This window comes from Salmo trutta, chromosome 27, assembly GCF_901001165.1.
Source record: "Salmo trutta chromosome 27, fSalTru1.1, whole genome shotgun sequence".
In the NCBI taxonomy this organism is placed as follows: Eukaryota; Metazoa; Chordata; class Actinopteri; order Salmoniformes; family Salmonidae; genus Salmo; species Salmo trutta.
This window is the reverse complement of record NC_042983.1, coordinates 38,927,918-38,942,119: the sequence shown is the minus strand read 5'-3', so window position 1 is coordinate 38,942,119 and position 14,202 is coordinate 38,927,918. Positions and strand designations below refer to the sequence as shown.

At 45.9% G+C, this 14,202-nt stretch overlaps 1 protein-coding gene across 1 annotated transcript in view; it reads right to left on the bottom strand.

The window, feature by feature from the left end:
* si:dkey-215k6.1 (transmembrane protein 132C) overlaps positions 1 to 14,202 on the bottom strand; it is a 446,622-nt gene that overhangs the window by 202,104 nt on the left and 230,316 nt on the right. The window contains exon 3 of the mRNA XM_029717996.1: positions 946 to 1,089. Coding sequence (XP_029573856.1) covers positions 946 to 1,089 — 144 coding nt within the window. The remainder of the gene's footprint in view (positions 1 to 945; positions 1,090 to 14,202) is intronic.

The following is a 14,202-nucleotide window of genomic DNA, read 5'->3' as shown; positions in this document are numbered from 1 at the left end:
CCTCTTCATTTTGTAACGATTATGAAAGTAGTTGCAACGGGCTATTGGCAACAACTGAATCGGAGGAAACATTAAAGTGCCAGAACCAATTTTCTCCAGCATATAAAAACCCGAAGTATGAGGACTGAGCAATTACCGGCCGGCCTGACAGATTTAGTATGACACTGGGGTCATACATTTCCAGTGCAGCTTGTCAGCAGAGGAGAGGGTGGGAGGAAGAGGGAGGGGTCGTTCACTCTAGGCTTTAGCCAACAGCTAACAGGCCTGCATATATCCAGAGCAATCCACAGCAACCCTCCACCCCAGTCAGCCAATTAGACGTCTCCTAGCCCCCGCCACCTTAAACCCAACTCCCTCACTCTCCATACTCACCTGTGAGGTGAGGCGAGGTTAAGGTTCAGCGCTACACTATGAGCTACCAGAAGCCTGTAGCCCTGATCCTGACCTTCGATCCTGTGCTGTCCCCATGGGGCCAACGTTTTAAAATCAAACTAGTAGTTTTATGTAGCCAGTACCTGTAATACTCTAAATTTTAATTTGTTAACTTTTTTTAATTGAACCTTTATTTAACTAAGCAAGTCAGTTAAGAACCAATTCTTATTTACAATGACGGCCTACCCCGGGCAAACCCTAATCCGGACAACGCTGGGCCAATTGTGGGCTGCCCTATGGGACTCCCAATCACGGCTGATTGTGATACAGCCTGGAATCAAACCAGTGTCTGTAGTGATGCCTCTAGCACTGAGATGCAGTGCCTTAGACCGCTGGGCAATCTGCAAACATAACATCTAGTGATCAAGACTAAATGCCTGTGTGTCCAGTAGGTCTGTCCAGTAATCAGTTGATAAGACAGCAGGGATAACGTAATTAGTTCTAACATTAGGAGTAAATAACAGTATTATATTGTCAGGTAATTTTATCATAGTGTTGTGAAAAGGCTCCTACCTTTCCCCTATAGAGCTGGCCTTCCTCTGGCAGAACACGGACAAGGAGGGACTTCCGGGTAGCGTTTCCTGTTTGATCTCCCAGGCGGAAGCCACGTTGCTGGGCTTCACTGACACAAAGTTGACTCCTTGTCTGAACAGGGCTCTGGAGATGGGAAGCATGAACATGGTTAAGGCCCATAATACAGCACAGTAGACAGGCTCTGGAGACAGACACGTACACACATACACACACACGTGCATTCGTTAGCACGCTTCTTTAAAAAAAAATCAATGGCAGTCATTTGCCAACAGCTTTTGTGACAGCTTGCAATCGTGTTGACATCATTCAAACCCTTATGCATAGCAAAGATAATTTGAGAACATTTCATATCTCTGATTGGTATGTAATGTGATCCTCCATTGAGAATGTCTGTCTGTCTGTCTGTCTGTCTGTCTGTCTGTCTGTCTGTCTGTCTGTCTGTCTGTCTGTCTGTCTGTCTGTCTGTCTGTCTGTCTGTCTGTCTGTCTGTCTGTCTGTCTGTCTGCCTGCCTGCCTGCCTGCCTGCCTGTCTGTCTGTCTGCCTGCCTGCCTGCCTGCCTGCCTGCCTGTCTGTCTGTCTGTCTGTGTGCAGGACATGTATTAGTGTGTTGGGGTGAAGGATGTCTCCTTCCTCCCGTACTGTATCTAAGTGTTTTTCTCTGTGTTAGTGTTTATTGATGTGCCCAGAATCCCGCCCTCTCCCCTCCTTCTCCCCCTCCCAAGTTTCCTTTAATACTGCTTCGGCTGACTCCGCTATTCATCACCTTGACAAGATACTCTGGGAGTTTATTAAACGAGCAAGTTATTAGAAGGTGCCAATGACCTTGGCAAGAGCATCGACGGAAAAAATAAGAAACTTCCTCTCAAAAGAAACCCACAACCCCTTCATTTGTCTCTCTCTGTTCTTGTGTCTTGCCAGAGACTGCTGTTGCAAATGTGTCACACCTTTCTTGCTGTTTGTCGAGAACAAGAAGGGTCCTTTGGGCTTGGGAGATCCCGCGCTCGACTCGAAAATGCACTTTTCCTTCAGAACTCCTCCAAACAGTTTGGAAAATACTTTATTTTAAGGACAAAATTGTTCCCAGTGGCTGTGGGACATAAAAAAAGCAAACACAGTCCCAAAACCATTCTTTCATAATTTAAGACCATTGTTAAGTAAAACCAATCCCCCATGTCTCTCCTTTTTGAGTGCTGTTTCACCTATTTTATTCTACTTCTCATGTCCCTTTATAACAATTTACTTCGAAGGACCTTACAGTAAAAGATAGTCTGTAAAAAAAAAAATGGGACTGAAAGCAACAAAATAAATCTATAAACTGTAAATTATGTACTAGAACTGAACTGGGGAGAGAGGTAATAAAAATGTAATCCAGTCTGGCTATATTCTGGAAAGCATTGGACTTTTCCAACATCTTTTCATGACAAGGTTGCTAATAAAACCCAGATAGTCAATCAAGTAGTCACCCACAAGATAAAACAACGTACACTGTATGTATAGGGGTGGATGTGTATGTTTTCACAACTACAGTGTGTGAATCGGTAAAATCAACTCTCTGTTATTGATCATAGGCTACATGGAGATGTAATGTATTACGCCAAACAGTACATGCCTCATTACTGTAACGACAGAACACTCTTCACCTCGCTCCCAATTACTGTCCTGACTGAGTGCAGACATGCTCCCTTACTGTCCTGACTGAGTGCAGACATGCTCCCCTACTGTCCTGACTGAGTGCAGACATGCTCCCCTACTGTCCTGACTGAGTGCAGACATGCTTCCTTACTGTCCTGACTGAGTGCAGACATGCTCCCCTACTGTCCTGACTGAGTGCAGAAATGCTCCCCTACTGTCCTGACTGAGTGCAGACATGCTCCCTTACTGTCCTGACTGAGTGCAGACATGCTCCCCTACTGTCCTGACTGAGTGCTGACATGCTCCCCTACTGTTCTGACTGAGTGCAGACATGCTCCCCTACTGTCCCGACTTGAGTGCAGACATGCTCCCCTACTGTGCTGACTGAGTGCAGACATGCTCCCCTACTGTCCTGTCTGAGTGCAGACATGCTCCCCTACTGTCCTGACTGAGTGCAGACATGCTCCCCTACTGTGCTGACTGAGTGCAGACATGCTCCCCTACTGTCCTGACTGAGTGCAGACATGCTCCCCTACTGTCCTGACTGAGTGCAGACATGCTCCCCTACTGTCCTGACTGAGTGCAGACATGCTCCCCTACTGTTCTGACTGAGTGCAGACATGCTTCCTTACTGTCCTGACTGAGTGCAGACATGCTCCCCTACTGTCCTGACTGAGTGCAGACATGCTCCCCTACTGTCCTGACTGAGTGCAGACATGCTCCCCTACTGTTCTGACTGAGTGCAGACATGCTCCCCTACTGTCCTGACTGAGTGCAGACATGCTCCCCTACTGTCCTGACTGAGTGCAGACATGCTCCCCTACTGTCCTGACTGAGTGCAGACATGCTCCCTTACTGTCCTGACTGAGTGCAGACATGCTCCCCTACTGTCCTGACTGAGTGCTGACATGCTCCCCTACTGTCCTGACTGAGTGCAGACATGCTCCCCTACTGTTCTGACTGAGTGCAGACATGCTCCCCTACTGTCCCGACTGAGTGCAGACATGCTCCCCTACTGTGCTGACTGAGTGCAGACATGCTCCCCTACTGTCCTGTCTGAGTGCAGACATGCTCCCCTACTGTCCTGACTGAGTGCAGACATGCTCCCCTACTGTGCTGACTGAGTGCAGACATCCTCCCCTACTGTCCTGACTGAGTGCAGACATGCTCCCCTACTGTCCTGACTGAGTGCAGACATGCTCCCCTACTGTCCTGACTGAGTGCAGACATGCTCCCCTACTGTTCTGACTGAGTGCAGACATGCTTCCTTACTGTCCTGACTGAGTGCAGACATGCTCCCCTACTGTCCTGACTGAGTGCAGACATGCTCCCCTACTGTCCTGACTGAGTGCAGACATGCTCCCCTACTGTCCTGACTGAGTGCAGACATGCTCCCCTACTGTCCTGACTGAGTGCAGACATGCTCCCCTACTGTCCTGACTGAGTGCAGACATGCTCCCCTATTCACAGAATAAAGCCCAGTTTAAATAGAACACTGAGGTTATTATGTGTTACTATTATCAACCTTTAATCCAGAGGAGGGTCTGACAGACAGTTTGAGTGTGTGCGTGTGTGCGTGTGTGTGTGTGTGTGTGTGTGTGTGTGTGTGTGTGTGTGTGTGTGTGTGTGTGTGTGTGTGTGTGTGTGTGTGTGTCTGTGTGTGTGTGTGTGTATGTGCATGATTGACTGACACAGCAGTGACACGGGGTCCAGTCCATCACACACCAAACCCAGACATGACGGAAGCCGAGGGAGGGGACACTCCAGGAGTCCAGAGGTCTGTCAACACAGGCACCAGGCAGCTCCTGACAGCCCAGACATTAAAGACAGTCAACATGCCCAAAGTTTCTATAGGCTGATCTATGTTTAGTCCCACAGTATCTACAGGCTGATCTCTGTTTAGTCCCACAGTATCTACAGGCTGATCTATGTTTAGTCCCACAGTATCTACAGGCTGATCTCTGTTTAGTCCCACAGTATCTACAGGCTGATCTCTGTTTAGTCCCACAGTATCTACAGGCTGGTCTATGTTTAGTCCCACAGTATCTACAGGCTGATCTATGTTTAGTCCCACAGTATCTACAGGCTGATCTCTGTTTAGTCCCACAGTATCTACAGGCTGATCTCTGTTTAGTCCCACAGTATCTACAGGCTGATCTCTGTTTAGTCCCACAGTATCTACAGGCTGATCTATGTTTAGTCCCACAGTATCTACAGGCTGATCTCTGTTTAGTCCCACAGTATCTACAGGCTGATCTCTGTTTAGTCCCACAGTATCTACAGGCTGATCTCTGTTTAGTCCCACAGTATCTACAGGCTGATCTCTGTTTAGTACCACAGTATCTACAGGCTGATCTCTGTTTAGTCCCACAGTATCTACAGGCTGATCTCTGTTTAGTCCCACAGTATCTACAGGCTGATCTATGTTTAGTCCCACAGTATCTACAGGCTGATCTCTGTTTAGTCCCACAGTATCTACAGGCTGATCTCTGTTTAGTCCCACAGTATCTACAGGCTGATCTCTGTTTAGTCCCACAGTCTCCTACAGGCTGATCTCTGTAGATCCCAGTATCTACAGGCTGATCTCTGTTTAGTACCACAGTATCTACAGGCTGATCTCTGTTTAGTCCCACAGTATCTACAGGCTGATCTCTGTTTAGTCCCACAGTATCTACAGGCTGATCTATGTTTAGTCCCACAGTATCTACAGGCTGATCTCTGTTTAGTCCCACAGTATCTACAGGCTGATCTCTGTTTAGTCCCACAGTATCTACAGGCTGATCTCTGTTTAGTACCACAGTATCTACAGGCTGATCTCTGTTTAGTCCCACAGTATCTACAGGCTGATCTCTGTTTAGTACCACAGTATCTACAGGCTGATCTCTGTTTAGTCCCGGGCCAGACTTAATTGAAGTGTGACATTTTCACAGCGCAAAATAATTGTGTAATGTGCAGAAATATTGTAAACCTCATTATAATCTCGTAGTGTGATTGAATTTGACATTTTTCTTCGACAATGTGTGTTATAAGAAGATAACTACTTATTAACTAGAGTAGTAAACACTAAAACTGTTATTAACTAGAGTAGTAAACACTAAAACTGTTATTAACTAGAGTAGTAAACACTAAAACTGTTATTAACTAGAGTAGTAAACACTAAAACTGTTATTAACTAGAGTAGTAAACACTAAAACTGTTATTAACTAGAGTAGTAAACACTAAAACTGTAGTAAACACTAAAACTGCAGTAAACACTAAAACTGTAGTAAACTGGACAATCCATAGTTGCCTGTTTATAGCGCACATTGTTGAAGAAAAGTTTCAAATTAAATCATACTGCTAGATTATAATGACGTTTATGGTAATTGTTGCACTTTGCACCGTTGATTTGCTTTTGCACTACGAAAATGTTGCCCAATAGTCTAACACTAGCTGGTCAGGCCAAGCGAGAATAATGCCTGTTTAACCAGAGAGGGGGGTTGGGGAGAGAGGTGGGGTGGGGAGAGAGGGGGGGTGGGGAGAGAGGTGGGGTGGGGTGGGGAGAGAGGGGGGGTGGGGAGAGAGGTGGGGTGGGGAGAGAGGGGGGTGGGGAGAGAGGGGTAGGGCACTTAGGGGACGCTAGGAAGCCATCTGAGGTCTGGGGGCCTGGCGTTGAGGCCCTGGCGGGGCCTGTTCATCAGTGTAGCGGGCACAAGGACAGAGTGACGCCGTGATGCCGTGACTTACGGGCCGGGGGCAGTGTGCATGGCGCGGCGGGCAGTAAATCGCCCCCACTCGGACGGGCAGCGCGGCTTGCAGGAGCGATAAGTCTGGGGCCGTTGCGTTACCTTGAAGCCCTCTAGAGGAGCCGTGTAATCGAATGAGTCAGATTTATACTACGGAGAGCCGAGAAGTAGAGAGATCCTCTCTATCACTGCCTCCTCATTGTAGGCTAGGCTACACCCCCCCTCCTCCTCCCCCTCTGCTTCCCAGTACCCTCCTACTCTTCTTACCTTCATTCCTCTCTACACTCAGGAGAGTGACATTCCTCTCCTTATTCAACCACTTCCCACCCCCACATTCAGCTCCTTACATTTTTCCTCCTACCCTCCCTTCCCTACACACACACACACACACACACACACACACACACACACACACACACACACACACACACACACACACACACACACACACACACACACACACACACCACCAACACCACACTCCTAGATACAACTAGAAATGTTAAGATAGTCCTAGATACTACTAGATAGTCCTAGATACTACTAGATACTACTAGATAGTCCTAGATACTACTAGATAGTCCTAGATACTACTAGATAGTCCTAGATACTACTAGAAATTATAAGATAGTCCTAGATACTACTAGATAGTCCTAGATACTACTAGATAGTCCTAGATACTACTAGATAGTCCTAGATACTACTAGATAGTCCTAGATACTACTAGAAATTATAAGATAGTCCTAGATACTACTAGATAGTCCTAGATACTACTAGATAGTCCTAGATACTACTAGATAGTCCTAGATACTACTAGATAGTCCTAGATACTACTAGATACTACTAGATAGTCCTAGATACTACTAGAAAGTCCTAGATACTACTAGAAATTATTAGATAGTCCTAGATACTACTAGATAGTCCTAGATACTACTAGATAGTCCTAGATACTACTAGATAGTCCTAGATACTACTAGAAATTATTAGATAGTCCTAGATACTACTAGATAGTCCTAGATACTACTAGATAGTCCTAGATACTACTAGATACTACTAGATACTCCTAGATACTACTAGATAGTCCTAAATACTACTAGATAGTCCTAGATACTACTAGATATTACTAGATAGTCCTAGATACTACTAGAAATTATAAGATAGTCCTAGATACTACTAAAACGTATCAGATAGTACTAGATACTACTAGATAGTACTAGATACTACTAGATAGTCCTAAATACTACTAGATACTACTATAAACTATTAGATAGTCCTAGATACTACTAGATAGTCCTAGATACTACTAGAAACTATTAGATAGTCCTAGATACTACTAGATAGTCCTAGAAACTACTAGAAACTATTAGATAGTCCTAGATACTACTAGATAGTCCTAGACACTCCTAGATACTACTAGATAGTCCTAGATACTACTAGAAACTATTAGATAGTCCTAGATACTACTAGATAGTCCTAGATACCACTAGAAACTATTAGATAGTCCTAGATACTACAAGATAGCCCTAGATTGTCCTAGATACTCCTAGATACTTCTAGACAGTACTAAATACTATCAGACACTCCTAGATACTACTAAATACTCCTATACCGTACTAAATACTACAAGATACTAATAGATACCCTTAGACAGTAATAAATACTACTAGATATTACTAGATACCTAACAGACATAGATATAGTCTTACAGATAATGAGATCGAGGGACACATGCCTCACTACACCAAGCCAAGTCAAACACCACAACAACCCATCTCTACCCATCTGGGTAAGTAAAACACCAACAACAATCCATCTCTACCCATCTGGGTAAGTAAAACACCACAACAATCCATCTCTACCCATCTGGGTAAGTAAAACACCAACAACAACCCATCTCTACCCATCTGGGAAAGAAATGTATGATGAAGATGACAACACAAACACTTTTTCCCTAAACAAGTCATCATGAAGTTTGGACAGCAGACAATGTGGCTGGACAGCAGGCTGTCTCAGATTTGTTGGACGATCAACACCCCACCATCCTCAGCTCGGTTTCATCCTGAAACAAACTCTCTCAATCTGTTCGCTAGCCAAGGAATCACTGCCTGCCGTCGTCGCAGCAAGTCGCCTGTGATTAGGGCCCGCTTGTCCTGAGCCTTCAAACGTTGTTGTGGAGGTTGTTGTGGAGGACCAATCAAATGAAGGGGGAAAAAACTGAGACAACAGACAGACAGACGCTTTCACTTCTTCAATCGAATGTTTGTAGCAGAAAAATGGTGTCCCTAGCTGTGGGTATAAGAAAGCAGACTCTACCTAGTCTTCATCTAACTGTACCTAGTCTTCATGTCTAATGATGTTCTGTGTTATGTCATTCTGTATTACGTTTCATGTTTTGTGTGGACCCCAGGAAGAGTAGCTGCTGCTTTTGCAACAGCTAATGGGGATTCTAATAAAATACCAAAAATACCAAATATCTCCGTAGGTACGGGACTAATTCTGCCCTAAAAACGAAGCTGCGCTGTTTGTGAGATTTAAAAAAAGTAACCAGGTTTGCAGATGGGAACAGCTGTTTTCTCCAGCCCTGCTAGGCTTCTCTTCCAGTGCCCCCTACAACACCCCAGCTGCTGCCTCCCTCCGTTCGTTATATAAGTTTACCGCAAATGTTATTGTGTAATGAATTGTAGCTGAAAACAGAATGTGTTTGTGTGTTTGTGTGTTTAATTAGCATTATGAATGAACAGAAGACATCAGGTTCTATATGTTTACAACATATCCTGGTGTTAAATGCAGACGACAGCACAATATGCCGGAGAACAGTGTCAACCAATAAGCTTGTAGAAAACTTGTAATTAAATCATCTAAAAAAAAGAAAGATTCAGATTTGGAAGAAAATAAAAGGTAAAGCTGCTTAACTAAAGATAACTCAACCCTAACCCTGTTCCCCTAAACAACACTAACTTAGAGATATCTCAACCCTAACCCTGTTCCCTTACACGACACTAACTTAGAGATAACTCAACTCTAACCCTATTCCCCTAAACAACACTAACTTAGAGATAACTCAACCCTAACCCTGTTCCCCTAAACAACACTAACTTAGAGATAACTCAACCCTAACCCTGTTCCCCTAAACAACACTAACTTAGAGATAACTCAACCCTAACCCTATTCCCTTACACAACACTAACTTAGAGATAACTCAACCCTAACCCTATTCCCTTACACAACACTAATTTAGAGATAACTCAACCCTAACCCTGTTCCCCTAAACAACACTAGCTTAGAGATAACTCAACCCTAAGCCTGTTCCCCTAAACAACACTAGCTTAGAGATAACTCAACCCTAACCCTGTTCCCCTAAACAACACTAACTTAGAGATAACTCAACCCTAACCCTATTCCCTTACACAACACTAACTTAGAGATAACTCAACCCTAACCCTGTTCCCCTAAACAACACTAGCTTAGAGATAACTCAACCCTAACCCTGTTCCCCTAAACAACACTAACTTAGAGATAACTCAACCCTAACCCTGTTCCCCTAAACAACACTAGCTTAGAGATAACGCAACCCTAACCCTATTCCCTTACACAACACTAACTTAGAGATAACTCAACCCTAACCCTGTTCCCCTAAACAACACTAACTTAGAGATAACTCAACCCTAACCCTGTTCCCCTAAACAACACTAACTTAGAGATAACTCAACCCTAACCCTGTTCCCCTAAACAACACTAGCTTAGAGATAACTCAACCCTAACCCTGTTCCCCTAAACAACACTAACTTAGAGATAACTCAACCCTAACCCTGTTCCCCTAAACAACACTAACTTAGAGATAACTCAACCCTAACCCTGTTCCCCTAAACAACACTAACTTAGAGATAACTCAACCCTAACCCTGTTCCCCTAAACAACACTAGCTTAGAGATAACTCAACCCTAACCCTGTTCCCCTAAACAACACTAACTTAGAGATAACTCAACCCTAACCCTGTTCCCCTAAACAACACTAACTTAGAGATAACTCAACCCTAACCCTGTTCCCCTAAACAACACTAACTTAGAGATAACTCAACCCTAACCCTGTTCCCCTAAACAACACTAGCTTAGAAGAAGATGAGGAGGAGAAGGAAAATGAGAAGGAACATGGGGATGTAGAAGAGAAGGAATGGGGGAGGAGGAGGAAGATGACGGCGAAGAGGAGAAGGAATGGAGGAGGAGGAAGAGGACAGTGAAGAGGAGAAGGAAGAGGGGAGGAGGAAGAAAATGATGATGAAGAGGAGAAGGAATGGGGGAGGAGGAGGATGAGAACGACGAAGAGGAGAAGGAATGGGGTATGAGGAAGAGGATGAAGAACAGAATAAGGAACAGGGAGGAGGAGGAAGATGACAATGAAGAGGAGAAGGAATGTGGGACTATGAGGATGAGGAGGAAGAGGATGAAGAGAAGGAACAGGGGGAGAAGGAGTGAAAAGGTCAGTCATTAGCATGTTCCATGAGTCTGTTTGTGTGTGGTGAGCAAATGCTGAGGGTGGCATTCAGGCCTTCAGACTAATCCAATTGGCATTTAATTAACTGGGGACCCAGTAAAGGGAGTTGACTTGCTCTAATCGATTCCAGATCGTCAGACAATACAAATAAACAGTCCCACTCAGGAGTCTGACAGCGAGAAGGCTGGATTAGCCCTGGTTCCACTACACCAAACCGGCAGCTCCCAGAAAGGGTGAAGCAACCTTTGCACCACAAACAAACAAACACACAGACTGGTTTTCCCCCAGGCCCTCTCGTTTGCCTTTGCTGTGGCACACACGAACAACCAGTTGGGTCTGGGTAAAACAACATGTCAAACAAGAAGATTGGACAGACAAACAAACTGGTACTGTGCGAGGGCAGGAGAATGAGTAGATGTGGGAGTAGTGGGGTTTGTGTCAGAGTTCCAACCAACAAACAGAACGGTTGGGGTGTCTGAGGGGTCCCTGTGGGGCCTTCACCACTCGCTGCCTTGGCAACCCTTTACCACCGGCCCACAGTCTTCGATTGGCTTATTGGCTTATTGGACACAGCCCCAGGCCTGTGGCTGCTGTCTTTTTCTGGGCTGGCCCGCGGGGATCTTGGCGCTGCCAAGCACGGTCACTTGTGCTTAGAGTGGCACACACACTGAGAGAGACAGCACTGAATACAGGCTTCTTCCCCAAATGGCACTCTATTCCCTACATAGTGCACTACTTTTGACCAGAACCATATGGCCATGTGGGACCTGGTCAAAAGTAGTGCACTATGTAGGGAATAGGGTGCCATTTGGGACACCACCCAAGGACTGCCCTGAGAAAGAAAGAGAGAGAGACCCTGCCCCTGTCCCTAACAGTGTGACCCAGGCCTGCCCTGAGAAAGAGAGAGAGACCCTGCCCCTGTCCCTAACAGTGTGACCCAGGCCTGCCCTGAGAAAGAGAGAGAGACCCCACCCCTGTCCCTAACAGTGTGACCCAGGCCTGCCCTGAGAAAGAGAGAGAGACCCTGCCCCTGTCCCTAACAGTGTGACCCAGGCCTGCCCTGAGAAAGAGAGAGAGACCCCACCCCTGTCCCTAACAGTGTGACCCAGGCCTGCCCTGAGAAAGAGAGAGAGACCCTGCCCCTGTCCCTAACAGTGTGACCCAGGTCTGCCCTGAGAAAGAGAGAGAGACCCTGCCCCTGTCCCTAACAGTGTGACCCAGGCCTGCCCTGAGAAAGAGAGAGAGACCCTGCCCCTGTCCCTAACAGTGTGACCCAGGCCTGCCCTGAGAAAGAGAGAGAGACCCTGCCCCTGTCCCTAACAGTGTGACCCAGGCCTGCCCTGAGAAAGGAAGAGAGAGAGACCCTGCCCCTGTCCCTAACAGTGTGACCCAGGCCTTCCCAGCGGCCTTTGAGCTCCATCAGATGCACTTAGCTCAGATCTCTTGACACCAGGTTGAGAAAGAGGACAAAGGGAAACTTAGAGAGCTTACCACACACACACACACACACACACACACACACACACACACACACACACACACACACACACACACACACACACACACACACACACACACACACACACACACACACACACACACACACACACTGAAAGGCCCACACACAGACACACAGCTGAATTATTTATCAGCTACATCAGAGCGCTGATATAACCACAAGATAGTGAGTGTCTTGGCTAAGGCAGGAGGGAGAGGGTGAATGGATGGATGGAGTGAGGGAGGGAGTGAGGGAGGGAGGAAGGGGGATGGAGGAGGGGGGGTAGATGGATGGAGGGGGGATGGATGGAGGAAGGGGGATGAAGGAGTTTGGCTAAGACAATCCATCAAGAGGACCTTTATTTGAATTGAATATGCAGGTTTGGAATTGTATTTATAAAGCATCTCAGAGTAGGAGTGCTGATCTAGGATCAGGTCAGCCCTGTCCATACAATCTGATTTAATGTGATACACTGTGTTAAAAGGGTTACAAAGGGTTACAGAGGCTTAAATAGGCTTACAGAGGGTTACAGAGGCTTACAGAAGGTTACAGAGGCTTACAGAGGGTTACAGAGGTTTACAGAGGTTTACAGAGGCGTACAGAGGTTTACAGAGGCTTACATAAGGTTACAGAGGGTTACAGAGGGTTACAGAGGCTTACAGAGGCTTACAGAGGCTTACAGAGGGTTACATAAGGTTACAGAGGGTTACAGAGGGTTACAGAGGCTTACAGAGGCTTACAGAGGCTTACAGAGGCTTACAGAGGCTTACAGAGGGTTACATAAGGTTACAGAGGGTTACAGAGGCTTACAGAGGCTTACAGAGGCTTACAGAGGCTTATAGAGGTTTACAGAGGCGTACAGAGGCTTACAGAGGGTTACAGAGGCTTACAGAGGCATACATAAGGTTACAGAGGGTTACAGAGGGTTACAGAGGCTTACAGAGGCTTACAGAGGCTTACAGAGGGTTACATAAGGTTACAGAGGGTTACAGAGGGTTACAGAGGCTTACAGAGGCTTACAGAGGCTTACAGAGGCTTATAGAGGTTTACAGAGGCGTACAGAGGCTTACAGAGGGTTACAGAGGCTTACAGAGGCATACATAAGGTTACAGAGGGTTACAGAGGGTTACAGAGGCTTACAGAGGGTTACAGGGGCTTACAGAGGCTTACAGAGGGTTACAGAGGCTTACAGAGGCTTACAGAGGTTTACAGAGGCGTACAGAGGCTTACAGAGGGTTACAGAGGCTTACAGAGGCTTACAGAGGGTTACAGGGGGTTACAGGGGGTTACAGAAGCTTACAGAGGCTTACAGAGGCTTACAGAGGCTCACAGAGGCATACATAAGGTTACAGAGGGTTACAGAGGCTTACAGAGGCTTACAGAGGGTTACAGGGGGTTACAGGGGGTTACAGAAGCTTACAGAGAGTTACAGAAGGTTACAGGAGGTTACAGAAGGTTACAGAGGGTTACAGAGGGTTACAGAAGGTTACCGGAGGTTACAGAGGGTTACAGGGGGTTACAGAAGCTTACAGAGAGTTACAGAAGGTTACAGAGGGTTACAGGGGGTTACAGAAGCTTACAGAGAGTTACAGAAGGTTACAGAGGGTTACAGGGGGTTACAGGGGGTTACAGAAGCTTACAGAGGGTTACAGAAGGTTACTGACTAAACCAAAATAAGCCAAGAAGTCACCTAAGGAACAAAGTAGAGTCAAATAAAGCTCTCAGCGACGGTTCATTAAACTGCACTTAACCAACGTAACGTCTATTGTTGCTTTTCACAAAACAAATAAACCGAAAAGCTTGATTTGGGATATCATTTGAATATTCAAATGTGAATGCAAATGAAGTGACTGCTGTCAGAATAAATGGCTGTTAAAGGTAGAAGTCAC